Here is a 22,187-nt window from a genome sequence, read left to right as displayed (position 1 = left end):
GATCTCTTATGAATTCAACTTTTCATTTATGAGAGAAAATTGCGTTACGTCTTGTTAAAGTAATCTTGCCTTATCAACTGTTGCCGTTCTATCTTTGCTGACGGTGACACTGAGACTAACAGCTGTTAAACAACTCAGAAAGAGCCTCAACCTATTAGCTTTCTAGCTAATGTCTCCTTCTTATCTGGCATTGACACGTCTTGTCCAAGCTCACCAAACAAACATCAACTGGGGGGGCGGGGAGGGGCTGCAGGATAGACAGCTAATTGGCTAGTCAGCTGTAGCACACTGAATAGCTTTAAAATGTACCTGTGAAGGTCAACACCTGTCATTTCAGATGCTAAATTATCTTCACTACTAACATACATTTGTTTACTTTGTCTCTCCTTGCTCCTCCCAGCCAAGTTGTCAATCAAACATGTACGCCGGCACGCCCACTCAGATGGTCTGAGGCATTTCTGCCAGATCCCTAAAGACCTTATCTATTCCCTTTCTTAACAAACCTGCCGTCCCCTCCTCTCCCCTCCCCTCACTAAATATGCCCAGCGCTGTGCCCCGGCTCGCCCACCTCCAGAGATGAGACAGATGGCGCTGAGGAGGCCTGTCTCCGTGTCGTCCATCTCGATGGGCAGCAGCTGGTTGGCAAAAGTGAACACCAAGTCGGTGAGCGGGCCGAAGCCAGCGTTGTGCATCTGCGTCCGGTTCAGGGTCAGCCCGTCCGAAAAGGTCATGGTGTCCTGGTCGGGGGTGTACCTCGTACAGATGCGCAGGATCTGACAACAGGGAGGGAAGGAGAGGATGAGTCAGCAGGGATTTAGTGGACAGGAAACTTTAAGTGACAGGATTGATTTAGAGAGTTTGGCTTTGAACATCTTTAAGTTGAGCAGTTTTTATTGCCAAAACTGACAGATTGAGCGTTTACCTCGGGCTATTGCCAGTGTGGAAATCATTCCAGAAAAGCATTAAATCATCAGTTGCCAGGTTGTGAAAAATCCCTTTGACTGATGATTAGACCATATGACCATGTACTTTCAGAAAAGGGCTGCACCCAAATCCATTTATTAACAATTTATTAATAATTTCATCATCATTATTATCAACATTTATAACTGCATTATTACCAAATCCAAGTTCACCATGATAACCACTCGCTTGTGATGCTCACAGCATTGACATATTACATTTAGAGCGGCAGTAATCAATATTTTGTATATTGACAAAACTCTTCATGGAAAACAATCTGATAAACCCACTGTACACTACCTGCCCAGCACCAAACAGCAGACAAACACAGTATGCAATTAGCTGGTGAACATAGTGGAGCATTTAGCAGCTAAAGAGACAGATATTTTTCTCTGGAGTTGGTGGAGACCAAAACAGAGATAAAAAAAGATAGATTACCGGGAAAACTGTCATTATGAAGAACTTCCTGTCATTATGTAAATTCACCAACATTATGCCCATTTAATGTTACCATTAATCTGCATAATGACCGTTTTCCCAAATAAACCGTAACATATGCATTTAGTAGGTCGCTGTGCCAAACTACTAATATTATTTATTAACAATATTGCTTGTTTGTGGTGGTGGATTCACTGTCCAGGGTTCTGAAGTGTCACTAACGGTTGCTTGGCTGTGTGCACGCTGTCATGATGTCGAGGCTTCATGGATGTGTCATGGTACATGAAACGTTGTTGGTTTTGTGTGGTAGGAGGAGGAGGAGGAGGCTCATGGCTGTCATGCGTTTTGCACCCCAGCCCGCTGTCACTATATTCTGCTGAAGAAGTGCACACACAGCTCATATGATGATGCAATTATTTGTGAGGAGGATTTGCATTTTGCTGAAAAAATTAAAAAAAGAAGAAAGAAAACTAAATAGATGTTCAATAGCCTACAGACCATGGATGTAGAAGAGGTTGTGCCCTGTGCCCCTTTTGCCCTGCGTGTTAGTAAATAGCCTACAACAACATTAAATTCTGTTGATGTCATGCTACTAGCGCTACTAGCTACTGGCCGATAGCCGGTTGTTTGGGAACAGAGACGTTAATACATCCACCACGGTACAGGCTGACAGCATACAGCCCATGGGTGTATTATAAGATAATAAAAGTGATGAATTACACTCAATATATCCATTATTACAGCTTCATACAGCTAGCAGGAAGCCGGCAGAACCGGATATGAGCTTGCAGAGCGGTGCAGTCCAGTGGGTCTAATGCACGTTTATTATCCCGAAGAAAACAACTTTGGATTTGACTATTAGTTAATTTTACAATTTTTAAGACATAATGGTTTAAATGAGGGCTACTGGGAAGTTGATTTGCCTCGAAAAAAATTATCATTTGATTTACAGACATCTCTTTAGACATTCATGGCTATGGAATCATTGGCGTTTTCAGTCCAAAATGGCGGCAGTGCTACCGCAGCGCCATCTAGCAGCTATTTGCGAGTTTCGCCTCTTTGCTTCTATACTCCTTGGTTTGCCCTTTTCCCCCCACGAGGGAAGGGGGTTCAGAAGGCCGTGGTTTCCTACCCATGACTGATGATAACCTGATAACCAGCGCAGGTATAGACTCTAGAATGAGATGCGATGTCAGAAGTGTGAACCAGGTCGAACAAGTTTCCCATAAAGAGCAGCGGAGACAACAACCAAAACAATGACCTTCCGCACACTCGGAGAGAATAACCTCTGGGTCTCCTGCTGCACTGCATGCGTGTGTTTATGTGTGTGTGTTCTACACCTAATGAAGCAACTGATGGTGGATGTGAAGCCGACAGTAGCCTTTGAAGCTATTTGAGTGGGCTGGCTCTGACAGTGAGTGGCAGGCGTGTCTGCAACATGAAACAGAATAAAACATGGCTACTGGCGGTGACTCGCACCGGCTGGCCAGGCCTGCGCTTAGACACACTCACACACTCTCGCTCACACACACATATACGCACACCCAGTGTTTGATCTTTCCTCTGACACTCCCTCACCCAGCCCTTGTGCACAATATCTACGCCCTTCACCATAGAAATGTGCTGGTGAGCGGATGCTGATGGCTGAGCGTGAGCCAGAAAGTCATCACAGCGAGCCTTCAACTTCTCACCTCTGTGTCCCTGGGAGTTCACTTCACCGCTTTGTCACATCTGACAAGTATGACTTAATACTCAACACAAACTCCAAAAATCCATCTATTAATATGCCACTGAAACTGAGCCAGTTAAAACACACACACACACACACACACACACACACACTGAATAACAAATACTGTATGTACAGCAAACTAATCCTCGCTTTCATCAGCATTCATTTATCCAGTCCGGCTATGATTTAGCTACTTTGCATTTACACCTCACATAAATATGCATCTTCATGCATAAATTGTAATATTGATTTTTGCATTCCCTCACCAAAATGCAGATCAACCTGTATGTCACCTCCTCGCTCATTTAACATGTTCTTTAAGGACACCGGGCTGCAAGGAGCATTTACTATGTTGTGAAAAGGTACCCTTTGTAAAAAATGGTTAATGGTTAATAAATCATTTACTAATTCCTATACTAACATATTTCCTAAATATTAAAGTTTGGCCGGTGTAAACATTTTCAAACCAGTTTGGTATTAAGCCACAACAGTGGAACGGACCGGTATACTGAATTTTATCACTAGGTGTTGTACTTGACTCAGCAGCCGCTTGTCGCAACATGAGAATGGCTGATCCACCTTAACAGCCCACCTTCAGTCTGGGCTAGGGATGCACTGGTCCGATACTGTGCTCATGTACTCATACTCATACTCGCAAAACGGCTCCGATAAAACGGCACTGATACAACTTTACGGTGGTGCGCCCGACCCCGCTGGGCCGGGATCCCACCTCAGCTGGCCCACGCCGGCCCTCACTTTCATTGTGCCACAGGGTTTTGCTTGCACCCTCTGACTCGTACGTGCGTTAGACTCCTTGGTCCGTGTTTCAAGACGGGTCGGGTGGGTAGCCAACATCGCCGAGCCCCGATGTGGCGGCACGACGCGGTTGGGTTGCCCTAAGGACAGTCCGCCCTGGTCGACAGTCGCACCGGGAGCAGGGGGCCGCCCCCGACGGGGAGACAGGGCACAGCGAGCCCTTTGTCCACGGTGCGAGGTCCGGCTGGGGGGGGCTGTAAAGTTGCGGCTGCGAGCCACCTTCGCCCCGAGCCTTCCCAAGCCGACCTAGAGCGGCGCACCGCCTCGTATTCGGGATTCCCCGGCCTGCCGTGTGTCGCTCACATCCTCCAGCTGGCTGTTAACGAGGGTCTTTTGGCAAAGAGAAGTACTCGTATCGGTACTCCGTATCAGCGAGTACCCAAATGTAGGTACTTGCACTCGTACTGGGTCTGATAAAAAGTGGTATCTGTGCATCCCTAGTCCGGGCCGTTGTTGTCGCTAGTTTCGTGGGCTAACCGCCTTCACTTTAATCAACAGGTGGCCAGCAAGACGCGGGGACTTGGCTTGGGTTTGGAGTTGTAGCATTTATTCACCGATAGTCTGAACTGTACACACACTGCACTGCTATGTTCACAGCTATAACGTTACTGCTAACTTGGTACCATCGTCACACGCTCGCTCCCTCTCTCTCTCCTTTCTCTCTCTCAACCACTGACCCGCTAACGTTCCGGGTTTCCGGGCTTGTAATATACTGGCTGACGGAAGCCCGTCTTGTCTCGTCACCCCAAAAAACACATGAACATTCTAGTAAACGAAAACAGTTGGCTTCGCCTTTCACCTCGACTGAAATGTGATCTCCTTCATGCTGCTGCTGTTATGTCGAGTCACCGGCATCGGCTCGAAAGATGCGCACAGCCTGTCAGAACTTAGTGACTCCGTTAAACCGTTTATAAACAAACATAGTATTATGTTAATCATGTTGTCATATAGCTCATTACCTCCGCCAAGGCCAAAGGCCTAGGATGGTGGTTATGTTTTCACTGGCGTTGGTTTGTTGGTTTGTTTGTTTGTTTGTTTGTCCGTTAGCAGGCTTACTCCAAAAGTCCGCGATGGATTTGAATGAAATCTTTTGGAGGGTTGGGCTGTGGCACAATGGATAATCCATTAGATTTTGGTGGCGATCCAGATCATGATCTGGATTCAGGAATATTTTTAAGGATTCCGATCAGCCTAAGCATTAAGACCACAGGGTATAACACATGCGCAGTGTAGCTGATGACGTTGATGACGCGTGACCCCGCCTCCTTCCGAGAGCAGAGATACGTGTGTAGATGTGTGTGCGGAAGCTGCTGGCCGTCCGCGGTGAGAAAGAACAAAGCGGTAGATGACGGAATGACAGACAACGTAGTATATCGTTAAACAGACTTAACATGACTGCTGAACGAGAGAGGCATCCACCGATACGTTACACGGAAACACACCGTGTTAATAATAAGCCGACCACCTCACAGTACCGCCAGCTGTAAGCTGCAATCTGTTTTTTAAGTCACACGTTGGCGGAGATCTGCGCTCTGAGTGCAATTCTAGTTGCTATTGCAATACAAGCTGGATTTAATGCTGTGACGCCGTTGGCACCTGTTGCTGATGGTGGCTACATTTTAATTTGTCAGAACGTGTCATAATGACAAATGCCGGTTCAACACGTTGGCATAAAATCAAACCGGTGTAAGCTTGTACAACGGACCGGACTGGCAAAACCGGAAATCGACCCAAATCTACCACATACGTATATCAGTAATAAGCCAGTAAAAATAACATTTGGGTTGCCAGATTGTAAAAAATCCTGTGTTTATCTTTTGATTTTTTTTTTATAACGCTGTTAAGAAAGTTAAAAAGGTCTGCAGCTATAAATGTAAATGTTAATAACTAAGTCAGTACTTCTAAATGTTAATAAGGGTTTTTACAACTTAGACAAAAACATTTTTGGAGGGCATTTTTGCATTTGTCTTTATTGATACAGACAGGAAATGCAACAAGAGAGCGATTGCTGCTGGAATCGAAACAGGGACATTATGGTATGCGTTGTAATCACTCAGCTACCGGATTCCCTCATAAAGCCTCTCTACAGCATGCTTTATTAGAAAATGGCACAAAATTGAGTTAAACTGACTCACCAAACTAATAAAGCACTTAAGTGCAGTTACAACAACATGTGTTTTTAGCGTGTAACTCATTATCTTTATCCTCAGCTAACATCACAAACTATAGTGTTTTTAGTTTTCCAAACTTTCAAGCAGACATTGCTTTTACCAAAGTCTGAAAATCAGCTTGCGTAGTCCATCAAAGCGAAAATGTGTCATGCTTCTATTTTTGTCTGTTACATAATTGTAGTCGTCTGGTGATGCAGCAGAATGTCTGGAGAAGAAACAGAATGAAAAAGTCTCCAGGATGTGTCTGTGTGAGTCTGACGACACGGAGTCATCTCAGACACACTGGAGGAGCGGTGCATTCAGGTGCACCTCTCTTTGACTTTACTCAATAGAATCAAACTAAATGCCAAATTTGTACCATGGTGTAGTAATAAGCTACATAATAATAATGAGTCACAGCAGGCACTTACAGTTAGCTAACTGTCTGTCTGTCTGTCTGTCTGAGTGTTTTCTGGTTTCTTTTAGATTAAGAGATTAATTGACAATGAAAATATGAACTAGGTTTATGTGATTATACTATAATAGTTCTATCAAGTCGAAAGACAGCTGTCTAAAGCCATCCTGTGCTCAAAACTACTACTGAGAGTCAAACTCAGAATTATACTCCGGGTCACAAATTATGACCAGATGACAAATAACAAGCCTGTCATCACTTTCTTCCCACTTTCTCTTCCTTCCTCTCCCTCTGAGCAATGAATGCTAATCAAATCACCCACCCTACATCCCTCCTACAACAGCCAAGCATGCATGAGGGAGACAGAAGAGGAAGAGAGACAGACATTTGCCTTTTTCCATCTCATTACTGCGGCTGCATTAGTACAGTACATCGCTCCACTTAACAACTCCTAAACAACAAACAAACAGTCAGCCGACTCTGCAGATATTTCTGCAGCTGTACTCTATAAAGAACGCACGGCGTCTTGAACAAATGCAGAGCGAGCGACTGCCCGATATACAGTATATAAAAAAAAAACTGTCCCAAAAAAGATTAGAGGCTGAAAAATGTTTCTGTGTGTGTAATCTAATCTCCGCTACAGACCGCTACTCCACATGAAGAATCGAATTGACTGGCATGATCAATTAATCGGATCTTCTTCACTCCCATTTGGCCAGCTGAGTAGGTCATCCAATAAGGTTTGAGGATCGGTCTAATGGGAGCTGGGCTTGAGGTTAAACCCACCGATCCCCCCAGAGATCTGAGACTATATTGACTCACCGCACAGTCAAAACGAATGAATGGATTCTTACACACCCAGGAACAACAGGGGAAAAGAGGAAATAAATATTAGAATACACTGAAGTAGACAACTCCTTGTCTGGTAAAGAGGTATGTTTATATAACTGTGTTATGTCACTGCTGTGAACAGTTCTGGGAGGGTTTTTAAGCTCATTACTGAATATTTGAGAGAGTTTATACTGAAGAAACATCTAAACTTCTTTGGGTTAAATGAAAACTGGTTCACAGTCTGATGAGTAATGTAGATAAAAAAGGCAGGAAAGAGACTGTCTGGGACTGGAATGCTGTGCATGCAGCAAGCAAACGTGAAAATATGCCAAGACCAGAAAGTTTTCATTTTCTTTGTGGCCAACGTATATATCGCATCGGCACATATATACGGGTACTTTGCAAAAAGTCAAGGCCGCGCCCCGTTTTGTGGGAAAGAAAACTGAAGATCCCAGAGGAATCTTTAAGTACTAGGGATGCACCGATACCCGATACCAGTATCGGGTATCGGTGCATCCCTAGTCCGATACTGTGCTCATGTACCCGTACTCGTATTCGGGTCCTCACGCTCCACCTCCCCGACATTGTGGGCGAGACGGGCCGTTGGTGCGCCTGACCCCGCTGGGCCGGAACCCCACCCCAGCCAGCGCGCACCGGCCCTCACTTTCATTGCGCCACGGGGTTTTGCTTGCACCCTCTGACTCGCACGTGCGTTAGACTCCTTGGTCCGTGTTTCCCGACAGGTTGGATGGGTTGCCAACATCGCCACAAACCCCTGGCGCCTTTTACGTGGGGTGCGGCACGACGTGGTTGACAGTCGACCGGGAGCAGGGAGGCCCGTCACGGTGCGGCGAGGTCCGGGCGGGGAGCGCCGTAAAGCTGCAGCCGCGAGCCACCTTCTCCCCAAGCCTTTCCAAGCCGACCTAGAGCCGGTCGCGGCACACCGCCTCGTATGCGGGACTCCCCAGCCTGCCGTGTGTCGCTCACACCCTCCAGCTGGCTGTTAACGAGGGTCTTTTGGCACAGAGTAGTACTCGTATCGGTACTCGGTATCGGCGAGTACCCAAATGTAAGTACTTGTTCCTGTACTCGGTCTGAAAAAAAGTGGTATCGGTGCATCCCTATTAAGTACATTTCTTTTTTTTTCCAGTGTGATGTACTGCATACTCAAAATATCTATGTGACATTTGGGGCTGATGTCAGAAACTGTTGTGCTGAGCTTGCTATACCAACAAATGCTCCACAATGCAGCCACTTCAACAACAGTCTCATTCCCTAAACAACTAAATTATTCCTCCAAAATAAAAGCACCATGCACCCACCAGAATGTCCAGGCAGGCAGCTTTCAGGAGCGTGATCTGGTCCGCGATGGTCAGCGCTGTGAAGCCAGGCACTCGTTTGGCAAATTCCACGATCTTGATAATGCACTTGGTGGCCAACTCGCTGAACTTGTCCCACAGGCCCAGGTCCAGCCTCACACGGTGGTCTGCACTCGAGTTCTGCAACACACACACACACACATAAACAGAGAGTAAGGCGTCAGGCGAAGAGGCAGCTACTTTCGTCATTGCACAGACTGCTACTAATGATCTCCTCAGTGCTCCCTCTTCACTCTGCTCTATATGTGTCACACTTACATACAGTAAATAGGCTCCATAAGACCTGAGCTCTCAAAAAACACTGGCAGGATTGTTGTTGCGAATACGCTGAGCTGAGCCGGGTGGCCGGGGCCCTGCGATAATGAGCATAACAGTGTCAGTGGGATGCTTTGGCGATGATGGGATGCAGAAACAGAGCTGTGACAGGTAGCACAGAGCGGTTTGAAGGCAGAGGTGCCATTAATACAGCTATACGGTCCAGAAACCTACACAAACACTGGAGGGGGAGCGGGGGATGGGTGGGAGCCGGGGAGCAATGAAGACATAGTCACAGATCGCAATATGCGGAAAGAGGGAAAAGTGTAAGTAAAAGTGCTGTAAGACACCAGAGAGAGGAAAGAAAGGGAGGAAATGACAGATGAAAGGGACGAAAGTTAAGTATGTGAGAGCAGAGAGGCATTGTGGGAGGGCGGAGAGGAAGAGAAGCATGAATCCTGGGGTTTTTTCTCATGGGAGGTGATGTGTAAACTAAGGTGAGATTGATGCATGATTTAAAATCTTTGATTAAAAATCATATGACAGCTGGTGTCATCCACCTCTGATCTGTTCTTTCTGATTATTATTTATTAGGGCTGGGACGATTCACCTTTCTCACGATTCGATACTATCACAATACATAGGAGCCGATTCGATATGTATTGCGATGATATAACGATTTATTACTTTTTTAACACTAGACTAGAATTTTTAGAGCAATTAATTGGAGACTGAAAAGTGGACTGGAGACCAGCAATGACTTACACTGGAGGTTTATTTATTTATGTCTTGAATTCAAGGAGTCAGCAAGTGTGCAGCTAACCCAATTCTGAGGAGCCTCTCCTCAGAGAAGACGTTTTTGCTGGAGGCAAACAGGCGAGATAACCCAAACATGGTAATTGTCTAAAAAACAACACATGGATATCAGTGAGTCAGGAATGTGTGCATGTCTGCCACTGTTGTGTGAGATCCCCCCCGCCCCCTCCACCCTTTCCGCCAACCTTGGGAGGTAGACAAGAGAACAGGCTGGCCGATTATCAGAGGCCTTCAACATGTGCCGCGGGGTAGTGAGACACAGCTAGAGATTGACCAGTGACCTGGGGTACCCAGCAAGTGGTTTCAATATATACAGTATATTACAGAGGGCCCTTTTCTTAAGTAATAATTCCTTAACATAGACCATGGACTTTTACTTTGTAAAATCTCTGAATTAATACAGTAAAAATGTTTAATTTTCAGCATGTATGTAGTCAGAGATGTCCTGAAGTCAAATATATCAGTCATTGTCATTTTTTCCAGCAACCCAAAAATCAAAGAATAAAGACATGTCCCTCACAAGTTAGTGGTATTTTCTTTTTAATTTATAAGGGACATGTAATGTTTTATACTTCTGGTGAATATAATCCAACCAATCTTATTTCCATATACAGTATGCATTTTATATATAGTTTCCTTTGTTAACACCTTATTTTGAAAACCGGACGTAGTCACACGTGTAGTCTTCCACTAACTTCTCCAAGTCCGTCTCTAGCTCTCCCGTCAGCTCCGTTCTCTTTATACATCCATGGTCAGCTCCATTGGGGCCGTTTGAATGCAGAGAACATAAATGTCAGTATATGGGTGCTCTACCGTTGTAGCGTCAGCTGATTTGACCACAAAGATGAGTGACGGCTGGCTTGACCGCACATTACCTCAATACGATAACGTTTCCTGTCCATGACAGAGTTAGCATGCAGCTTTAGCCGTGATGTCTAGCTCTGCTTTTCCTGCCAATGTGTGAAACCCAAAGTATTTCCATACTTTACTGTAGGTATGTGTAGTGTTTATCCACGTTGGATTTAAAATGTGATCATATCCCCTCCGCCGTTTTTCTACGTTCTCGTTTCAGCTTGCTGCGACCGACTGCGGTTTGTTTTGGTTACTCAGACTACAACAATAAAAGCGGTAACTTCCTTCTACCTCCGCAAAGACTCAAATGAAACAAATATATTGATTCTGGCATTAAAAAATCTATTTCAAAAAAAAAAAAAAAAATTGCGATACATAGCTGTATCGTTTTTTCCCTCCACCCCTATTATTTAAGATCTTTGCCAAGAGAAATCATTCTGTCAACAATATTAGTTTGTTAATTAGTCATAATTTCTTCTTTATTATTTTTTAGCTCCATCATTAATAGCTGATTATCTGAGAGAAAGCATAAGAAATGCATTCAAAGTTCTGCAATGTTTGATAAATATGTTTAGTTCCTGTTTACTGTGGACTGGGGCTGCATGCCGCTAAGGATTTTTTCAGTTATAAATTATTCTGTTGATTATTTTCCCAATTTAATGAAAAAGATATTCAGTCATTTAGTCCATATAATATTGGTAAATAGTAAAAGGTATTCAATGTTCTAACAAAATGTTTCCCCCTGTGCTTTAGTCTGGTCAGAACACGATGGGTCTCTCCAGTAATAACTCAGATTAATGACATTTTTCCAATTCTTTACTCAAAGGATCTATTAGCTTGACCTTCTTTTCAACAATGCGTTCTTGAGTGAACATTGACCAGAGCTGCTCTGAGTTTGAAAGGACAGGAAACCGCCAGGAGGAGAAGAGGAAGAGGAAAAAAAGAGGGAAAGAAAAGGCCATTTGAGCAGAAGATGTTGTGATGGACAGACTCGGATAGACGGAGGGGGAGAACGAGTAGCAGTTGGGGAATTGTTTGGGTGTAGCGAGGGGAAAGCCGTATAGTGTGCTGGCTGAAGCATCTGATGATCATTTGTTTGTTTTCTGATGGTTTACATGGAATAGCCCATCTGTTCCACATGAACGAGTCTCCACATGTAGCAAGGACACAGCAGCACACACACTCACAGAGGAGGAGGAGGCGACACACACCAATGCCAACACACTGACGAGGGACGCGTCTTCTTTACACAATCTACGAGACACCAGAAAAGCCAAGACAGGACCAACTTGTGGTTGCTTTGACCTTTTGAACTGGAACATCCTTTATTTTCTTTGTTTTTTAAAAATAGGTGACCAAGATAAGGACTGACCAGGACATTTTACAGTGTAAAAATCAACTTGTCAGTGCTCTCTGGTGGACTAACTGTGTAATGAAGACACTGTCTCTATATTAGTGTTTTTTTTCTAGGCACCCACTTTTTAAAAATGACAAACCATCGTGACCCAATTCACAATAAGCCGTATCTATAAATTGTGAGAAGAGCAAATTTGTGCGTAAATGAAGGTTCCTGACCAATTTCTGCATCACTGAATATTATCTTTAATAGGTAAACCAGCCATTTTGAAGAGATATACGTTGATGAATCACAACTTCATTTTATGCACGTGTTACTAAAAACATATACAAATGTTAAATGAGACTGCATAAATATATTTAGGTGGCGTTAACAGGCTCTCGTGCTTTTCATCTCATCAGTTAAACAAATATAATGTACGCTAGCCTTTCATATTTGATTCAATGTTCTAAGTAGGCTACAATTGACTCTTCGCTGAGTCCCGCCACCCCCCCCCCCCCCCCCTCCCCGCTGCAACTCTGTCAAGCTGTCAGAGCTACCATAGAGCCCACAGTCACTAACTGCACTCCCTGTATAAATATAGTCAAATTTTGGAAAAAATAAAAAGTGATATCAGAGAGAAGCAGACAGAAAGGTCTACAACATGCGTTTGAAGGATATATCAGGTTGACAAACTGATTGAGCAACAAAAACAGATTAAAAAGATAAAGATAGAAGCTAAAGCCTACAAATCACAGTGTAAAAGTGAACCACCACCACCTGGCGATCGAGACAGAAGACAATGAAATTAAGGAACAACACTGTTCCTGTAGCCAGCTAGGTCTTTATTCTCTGTTACAATCATTAAAAAAAACAAAAGCAGCTTGCATCTACATTCAGTATACCTTCAGCTTGGGTAGTATCATTTTAAAGGTCCCATATTGTAAAAAGTGAGATTTTCATATCTTTTATATTATAAAGCAGGTATAAGTGATATAAAAATACTGTTAAAGTATCAAAACGCTCAATATACGGAGAAACACACACAGCCCGTCTTCAGAAATTGCACGTTTGAAACAAGCCGTTAGGATTTCTGTCCATTTGTGATGTCACAAATATACAATATTTAGACCATTACACGGTTTTAAATGTAAACATTCTCAATGTGTCCCAGTTTATTTCCTGTTGCAGTGTATGTGAATGACATCAGCTGACAGGAAGTAAACATGGACCCAAACTGTTGCCTAGCAATGCAATTCCGTTGCAATTCCATTGAAATGCACTAAAACGGAGCATTTCAGACAGAGGGTAAATACAGGCATATTCAGGCAGACAGTACGAGGGAAAATAATGTGTTTTTTGAACATTACAGAATGTAATCATGTTCTATTAGAAATACAAAATACAAGTATGAACCTGAAAATGAGCACGATATGGGACCTTTAATACTAGTTAATGATATGCTAATGCAATCTGCTAATGTTACCGCCACAGGTTTTTATGTAGAAATGTAATGTTTTAGAAACGTATATCTCCTTCCAACCTCTCTGGGTAACAAGTGTCACAATGACACGTGCCCCATGCACAACGTTTAACCATGACTAGCTCGAAATCCACAAAACCAGCCTGAAAATTAAGGAAAGATTGCATGCGAGTCTATATGGAGCACAGCCGGATAGTTGTCGGACCCTGGTCAGAACTGGCCGATGCTGTGCTATGATTGGCCAGTTTGCGTTTGTGGGGTGGGACTTAGCAAAGGGTAAATTATCAGGTCAATACAAACATTCAGGCTCCCTCATGTGGCTCAAAGGTGTACTGCAGATATGAATCTTTAAAGACGATAGAAGAATAATAAAAATCTACTGACTGCTCTAATTGACCTCATCCACATCTTTGGTGTTATTTTACTGCAATTTATTGTCAAGTATCAGCTAGCATACAAGTTGATACTGATGCACTAGCCTCATCTTGTACATCAGACATGACCATGTACCACTCAGGCACTAGTGCAAACTAAAGTCTTTAATACAGTTTCCCCCACTTGCCCACGTGTTTCCAGTTGAGTCCACATGCTTCCCCTATTTTTGATTTTGTAACCGGGCTAGAGCTTCAGCATGTAAACAAACAGCAATATAAAAAGTGCTCTTGAAAGCATCAACAAGGTTTGTGCCACGGCCGGGGCTTGCAGAAGCATTGTGATATGTTCGGAGCGTACAGAGTACAGTATGATTCACAGGCCTCAGGAGAGGTGGAAACAAAGCCTTTGTGCAGCTGCAATTGACTATTGCATAGCCTTTTATTTTCAGATCATAAATTCAACTGCAAACAGACAGAGTGCTTTGTGTCTCCGAACAAACTCCTTGGACATTTACGCTGTTTATTCAGCATAAACAACTGTGATGAAAAATAAAGCAAAGTATCTCCAGTCAGACTGGATTTAGAGACAGACAGAGAAACATACTTTGTCTGTTTTAGCCAATATTATTGACCTATAACGTTAACGTTTTAGTTAACAATTAGTTTTGATATTTAATTTGGTTATATGTGACTTTCCTGCTTTCTTTTGGTAGATGAGAATAAACCCTGCTTTCAGTCTTTGCGGTTTTAAAGAAAGTTGTACAAGCAGATAAATAATAAATAGAATTGACAGACAAAGCACTTGACTATAGAAAAAATAAAGCATTATATAACTAAACTATATCAAAACCCAGACAAAGGGAATATTACAGCGGAACATAAATAAGAAAGTCAGTCTTCAGCGTCTAACAAGTCAATCGTATATTTTGATTTTAAACTTCTTAACTTTTAACAGTCAAACCGAGGGAGCGTACACATGTCTACCCCGCAGCTTTCAGAAGAACACAGCAAAAGAAAAAGACAGAATATAAGATTTTCTAGTCACAAGAGTGTTATGTAATCTGCATTTATGCTAAATATGGTATAATTTGTCATTCTCTGTGTGTTATTCTTGTCAGGGTAGAAAAGCCTGTGGAGCAGCATTCAGACCAACAACTCTACACTATAACCCAGACTAAGGGAATTCATTTACGAGGTCTTCTGCACATGATTAGAAGCATTTGAATTTTACTGCTGGATCCCAAAATTCAAACAATTACAACTTTGGGCTCCAGTGGTCAGTTTTTCTTCTCTTCACCTTCCTACATGAGCGATTGTCAGAAAAAATAACTTCATTGAGTTACATTGAAACTTGAACAACTTTTCCCAGCTTACCATTAGGGCTGGGACGATACATCTATCTCCTGATTCAATACTATTACGATACCTGGGTGCCGATTCGATATGTATTGCGATTCAATATTATAACTTATTGTGATTTTTGTTAACTTTTTTTAACGCTACACCATGGGAAAAAGTTGAATCATACACTTCTAGGGACTTTTATTTTGGAAAATATCTAAATTAATACAGAAATGTTTGATTTCAGCATGTATGGAGTCAGAGATGTCCTGCAAACCAAAACTCAAAGAATAAAGACATGTCCCTCACAAATTAGTGGTATTTTCTTTTTAATTAATAAGGGAAATGTAACGTTTTATACTTCTGGTGAATATAATCCAATCAATCTTATTTCTATATAGTTCCCTTTGTTAACAAATTATTTTGAAAACTAGACGTAGTCACACGTGTATACTTCCGCTAACTTACCTAAGCCATAACTGTCACAGCCTGGCTCTGTTCCCAGAAGTCCTTGGACTTTTTGTTAAGACTTTAGACTATCTTGTGTTCATCTTTTTAGTGACCTCTGACTTTGATTAGAGGATTTTGGTTTCTAGGTTTTGGGGTTTTCTGTTATATTGCTTGTTTCTTTCATTTAGTGTTTCCTGTTTTATTTTGATATACTCACTATGTGTGTCATGTCTAGTATTACTTTCTGCCTTTGTATTTTCCCGCCCTTGTGATTGTCTACCTGCCCTGATTGGTTTCACCTGCACCTAATTAACCTCACCTCCTCAGTGTAATCAGTCTGTGTGTTTCCCTGTTTCTGAGTCAGTTCGTCATCGTTCTCATGTATAATGTTTCACCCTTGTTTGAGTTTTCCGCCCAGTGTTTTTTTGACCTTCAACTTTATTATTTGTGACCAAACTTTGTGGATTGGTTTCTCTGTAACCTGCCTGCCTGACCATCCACATTTTCTGTTGGTAAGTTTTTTTGTTATTAAATCATTAAACTCTGCCTCCTGAGTTTGGGTCAAAGCCTGTTTCCCAAAAACCGTGACAATAACGTGACCTTTTTTAAAACTGTTGTGGTTAATTCATAACGTGCGAAGGTCACTTATTCCAAATAATCAGGTAAATATGGAGGAAGTTTTGGAAAAAAATTGACCGATTTTCCTAAAATATGATAGAATGTGCTGATAAAACGGGGTAAATTAGAAATGTAAAAGTAAAAGTACATAACGTAGAAAAATAACTGAAGGAAAAGTAGATAATTATATGATAACATCTAGGCTATAGCCAGATTTTTAGAAGTTAATGAGTTCAAGTTCCCCCAACACACCCCTGAAATTTAGAGATCAAAAAGGTCTCTTTCTTGAATTTTTCATATTCAATCTTTTAGTTTATATACTGTATAGGTCTAAAGCTTACTTCACATTGCCTGGAATAACTGTTGTCGAGTTTGAATGAAGTGTGTTTTACAGTCGGCAAGGTAAAATTACTGTTTTTCAATAGAGTCTGGTTGCTTTGAGAAGAGCATAGCGGCTGTTTCTTTTAACATCTAAATTGGTGAATTGAAGGTTTATTTTGACCAAACCAGAGTTGGTGATTGTAGAAACAGTGGAAAGATTTTCTTTTTTTTAATTTTGTTTCTGTTGAGTTTGAAGTGTGTTTTACAATTGGCGAAGTAAAATTACTGTTTCTGTCAATGGAGTCTGGTGGCTTTGAGGAGAGCATATTAATTGTATGTTTTGTACTTTGATAAATTAGAATAATTCTCCAAATCCCTGTTGATTTTATTTATTTCTTAATAAGCCTACATGTTTTGAATCTGTTTATATTGTTTTGAGGAATGCAAAAAACAATATTCCTACTAGAAATTGTATTTTTGTAAAGTTAAAAAAATAAAATGCGTACACCAGAACACTCAAGTGTTCCAATCTGTGCTCTCTGAATGTGATGCTAGTTTATATTCTTATCTCCTTGTATGTGTTTTGCCCTGCTTAATCCTGTGTTTCCTTGGGCTTTAGGATCATCTCCACCGCCTGCCAACTCATCTGCCTGTCTGCTCGGCCACCTCAGCTAACCTCACCATTTCCTCCTCAATCCCTCACCTCGCCTCACCATCTACCTCCTCGAGCATTCAATCTCCACTTCACCCCCTTACCCTTTACAATTAATTCCTTTTATTGTTATCTGCAAACTGAGTCTCTGCATCCACGTCTGGGTCTTTCTGTGAAAAAAACCTTAACTCTTGGCTTAGTTGACTGCCAGAAATTCGCAGAGATGTCAGCTAAATTTGATGATAACAAACTGAAGAGCCTGTCCAGATACGCAAAATTCTTTGATTTTATTAGATTAAAGTCTGATTTGGTGGGATTATACTGTTAACAAACAGTCCAAGGAATGATGCCTATACAGCTGCTAACTTTTTTGACAGACAATGATCTCCAGGAGACTGTCCACCAGGCCACAAAACTTTTAAAGCTGGTCTTAACTATACCTTCTCACACCGCATCTGTGGAGAGGACCTTTTCACACCTACAGCCGTAACAGAGTGGACAGAGCAGGCTTTTGTCCTTGGCTCACATTTCCACTGAAATGGAGAGACTTCTGAAACTGAAGAATACACCGAACAAGGATGACTATTACAACAAAGTAATTGACATCTTTGTCCAGAGGGATAGGCGCATGGACTTCGTCTACAAATAAAGTAAGTGCTTCCTTTTTAATTAAGGAGTTTATTAACTTTGTGTATGTTGTACGGTGCGCCGACACCAAGATTTCTCTCTCTTTTCTGTATACTGGTGCGCCGACACTAAGATTTCTCTTTTTTTTCATACTGGTGCGCCGTCACCAGGCGCTCATTGTGTGGGGGTCCACTTTTGCGCCTTTTTCACTAGTGAATAAGCTGTTTTCTACTGGTTACTGACACTAATATTTCTCTCTCTTGTTTCTCTATCCTAGTGCGCCATCACTAGATGCTCATTGTGTGTGAGTGGTTACGCTTTTGCACATTTTGCAGGAGTGAATAAGCTGATTTCTACTGGTTGCTGACATGAAGATTTCTCTCTTTTTATTTATCCTGGTGCGCTGTCGCCAGACGCTTATTGTGCGTGGGTTGGTGCGCTTTTGCACAGTTTGTAGGAGTGAATAAGCTGTTGTCTACTGCTGCGCTGACTAAGATTTCTCTCAAATTCAAATAAGCTTTATTGTCATGAATGTTCAGGTTACATTATTGCCAAAGCTAAATTACATATTTGAATAATCACAATATACCAAATACATTTTAAACTCTAAACTCTCTATTATTCTTTATCCTGGTTAGGGATGCACCGATATCGATACTGGATCGGATATCGGTGACGATGGGGCCAGTCAATTCAATTCTATGTTTATATACTATATACATTATATACTGTAATTTTAATTCCCTGCTGGTGTACGATTTACTATTTTAATAATAACAATTCAGTAAATTTATATCTATGTATTTATTTGTTACATGTTGTTTTACTAAGTTTAGGAAAGCAATGATTAAGTCAACCTGATGTCGCCTTACACATAAAAGAATGATACCACTAACTTCCACACAGTGAGGCATACAGCTTATTAATTAAACGCTGGTATCGGATCGGTACTTGGTGTCGGCCAAAGCTCAGGTATCGCTGTCGGTATCGGGACTAAAAAAGTCATCTCGGTGCATCCCTAATCCTGGTGCGCCGTCACCAGATGCTCATTGTGTGTTGGTCCACTTTTGCGCCTTTTGCAGTAGTGAAAAAGCTTTCTCTCTTTTTCTTTATCCTGGTGCGCCGTCGCCAGATGCAAAGCGCATAGCACATTTTGTATCAGTGAATAAGCCGTTTTTTACTGGTGTGCTGACACTAAGCGCTCGCTTGCTCTCTGGGCATTTATTGTGTTGTATGTCTGCCTAACTAATGTAGACTATCTTTTAGACTAGGCTATATTTTATCTATCCATGCGTAATGTAGACATATCCATATGCATTGATGGGTCACTTTCTGACTGCAAGCTGATCATTTACAGGAAGGTGAGCCAGGTTTTACAGAAGCTGTTGGCTGTTGAAGAAAAATAAGCTGGTGGGAAAAAAGTGACCAACTAATATGACATCCTTTACTGAAAATCCAATATGTACTCAATATGTTGGCAACCTTCAACATCCGTCTAAGCCCTGCCCCAGGAGCTCGTTCAGTGTGAGAGGGGCTTGAATGCAGCGGCGCCCTCCGGCCCACTGAAGTGACTGTAGAGAGAGACAGCTGGAGCAGCTCTCCGCTTCACAGCACATCAATCCCCCCGAGGTTGTTACTGTGAGGCAGTTAGCACCGCGGCTGCTGGACACTGTCACGAGCAAACAATCTATTGTGGCCACGCGCGAGCGAGAGAGAGAGGGAGATAAAGGGAGACAGGGAGACAGAGAGAGAGAGGAGAGAGATCATTAAATATGATCTGGGGTTAAGTGAGAGGCACATTAGGGCCGTGCTTAAATCACAGACAACGAGCTGCAGTCGACACAACAGCACTACGGACACACATTCCACTGATTGACATCCGATTTGATGGGGAAGGAGGAGGTGCCGAGACGTGTGTGTGAGAGTGTGTGTGTGTGTGTGTTTGCACAATGCACATATGTCGGGGGGGTGTTGGAGGTGGCTGATATTAAAGCAACTTATCTTGCTCTTCCCTCTGGGTGGAGAGGGAACGGGAAGAAAATGTGGGGGAGCTGAGGAGGAGGAAGGTGGGTGAGATAATTCGCAGCTTTTTTTTGTTTCAACCCCCCCCCTGCAATCTCAGTCAATTACACAAGTCCCATAATTCAATAGAGCGAAACAAGGAAGTTGCCGGGGATTTCTAATTTCATTTAAGAACATTTATCCAAACAAATTAGACAACTTGCGACATTAGAAAAAAAGGAGCCGGCAGTGTAGAAATGAGCAGTACATCAGCGGGCTCGTGTGTACAGATGCAGAAAGGGAAATGGCAGTAAAAAGCAGCCAACACCTGTGACGAATGGCGACGGCGGACAAACTGTAATGTGGCTAATATCTCCAGGCTTGGGCCGTGCGTGTACTGTACAGCAGCAGCAGCAGCAGCAGCAGCCACCGCCTCCGCCGCTGCCTGGAGCCGCCGGGGCCCCGCCGAGTGCTAATGTTTTATTTTGTCTTTGAAACTGCCAGGCTCGTTTTTCATCACCATCACTGTCAATGAAGCGTTATTCATTGTCGAGCTAAGCCCTCTCACTCCGCGCAGCTATCTCCGCTAACCCAGCAATGAACTCCTAAATCACTGCAGACTAGGATTTGAATATTTCACCACAATAATTGGAGCTTTAACCTAATCTAGGGGGCGCGGGAGCTCCTCTTCTGTTTCCGACGAGGAGGACTCAAAAGGCGCATCAGGATCCAATCGCTTGTAATAATGAGGAACTTCTCACAGTCTGTGAGCAAGCATAATTACCACTGATCCAGATTAAGGCTTTATCTGAGGCCCGACTGCCACTCCAACAAACAGCAAACACTGGCTTATGTGCTAACCAGGGAGCAAGATTTTCGCTATTATGTCCTACTATTTCCAGCTGTGGATTTTTTTTTTTTGTCTGAATGCAGACTGTTTATTTTGTAAAAAATCCGGAAGTGTCTCGTGGGAGAGGGGAATGGGATGAGGGTGGAGTAGAGAGGGGTTACAGCGATTAGGAAGCTTTGTGTTGGGATTGAAATGAGGGGGGATATCCAGAGTTATGGAGATGGGAGCTTACTGTACAACTGACTGAAACGACAGCAGCAGTGTACAGCTGCACACAGCGGAGACCTAATAGCTCCACTGTATGCCAATTTGCTCCATTTCAGCATCTCCGCTCCAAAAGTTTATTGTCAGCGACTGAATGATTTTCATCACCCGCAACAAGAGAGACATTACTGGCACATTATCAGCGGATTTGTTTGTCTTTGTAAAAACAGTATTTTTTACATGATTGACAGGTGTCATGAGATTTCCAAAACTAGCACCATCGAATCATTAAACGCACACCTCCCCCTCTCTCTCTCCCGCTCTCACGCGCTCCCTACAGAAGTTTGAGAAGCGTCGGTGTCAATCACAGCTCACTTTGCACCGTCTGTAATCTATATTGTAAGTCATCTTAAAAAACAAACACATTAGACGCTGTCAGCAGCTCCCTGCACAACGCTGCCGTGCCTGCGTGTCAATCACGGCGCTCTCGCTATCTCTGCCTCGCTATATCAGCCGTCCTGCAGCTCCAACCGTTCGCCTGTCAAAGCGTCACAGCCGAAACAAGAGGTTTGCTCGCTCTAGAGGCTTCTCCTCGACATTCGCGTGACCTCCAACTTTTGCACCGAGTCGTGACGAGCGCAGCGGCGTCCCTCAGGGGAGAAAGAAGCTCATTGTCACTCAGATGTAAAGTCCTTTACGGGGGTCGTCCGCTTTGAGACCGGACAAGCGAGGCCTGATGTGTCCAACTGACGAGATTCTTCTTCAAGGTCCTGCGTGGATTAGAATCCCATCCTCGCTATGTGTGGCCTTTCACGGGTTGTTAGCTCGCCGCCGACGTTTGAGGGTTTGAGTGGAGGTTCAGGGACGGCGCAGAACTCTCAACCTTGACGTCGGGAGATGACAGGGATAATAAAGCCCTCACAAACACCGACAAGCATGCTCAACACCCGTCTTGGCTCCGTCGCACATTAGCGCACAAAATCCGATTTACAGAAGCGTATAATGACGAGTCAGATTAGCTGCGTTTATTCCACTTTTCAGACGTGTCAAAAAACTAGAGGCTCAAGTTGGTTGACTGATGGGCAGCTGCCTGGCTGGCAAGTACTTTACCGACGAGGGTTTGATGTTGGAAGCTGCAACGTCTTCCAGTCGTGACATCTTTTTTAATTTCTCCTCTCGCTTTTGTAAAAACTGGGGTAAACAAACCCTCCTAGCATCTCTGATCGGCCTCACCAGAGGCAGCTGGAAAGTCACGATGTGTTAGCTGCGCGGTGCTATTATGA

General features: G+C 43.1%; 1 protein-coding gene across 3 annotated transcripts in view; it reads right to left on the bottom strand.

Annotated features, from left to right (window-relative positions):
• LOC119503554 (retinoic acid receptor beta-like) overlaps positions 1-22,187 on the bottom strand; it is a 199,212-nt gene that overhangs the window by 10,623 nt on the left and 166,402 nt on the right. For all 3 annotated transcript variants that reach the window (XM_037795397.1, XM_037795398.1, XM_037795396.1), the window contains 2 exons: positions 8,668-8,844; positions 569-773 (listed from right to left, as the gene is read on the bottom strand). In XM_037795397.1, coding sequence (XP_037651325.1) covers positions 569-773; positions 8,668-8,844 — 382 coding nt within the window. The remainder of the gene's footprint in view (positions 1-568; positions 774-8,667; positions 8,845-22,187) is intronic.

This window comes from Sebastes umbrosus, chromosome 15 (genome assembly GCF_015220745.1).
Source record: "Sebastes umbrosus isolate fSebUmb1 chromosome 15, fSebUmb1.pri, whole genome shotgun sequence".
NCBI classification, from domain to species: Eukaryota; Metazoa; Chordata; class Actinopteri; order Perciformes; family Sebastidae; genus Sebastes; species Sebastes umbrosus.
Note: the sequence above shows the minus strand (reverse complement) of the source record. Positions and strands in the feature narration are given on the sequence as shown.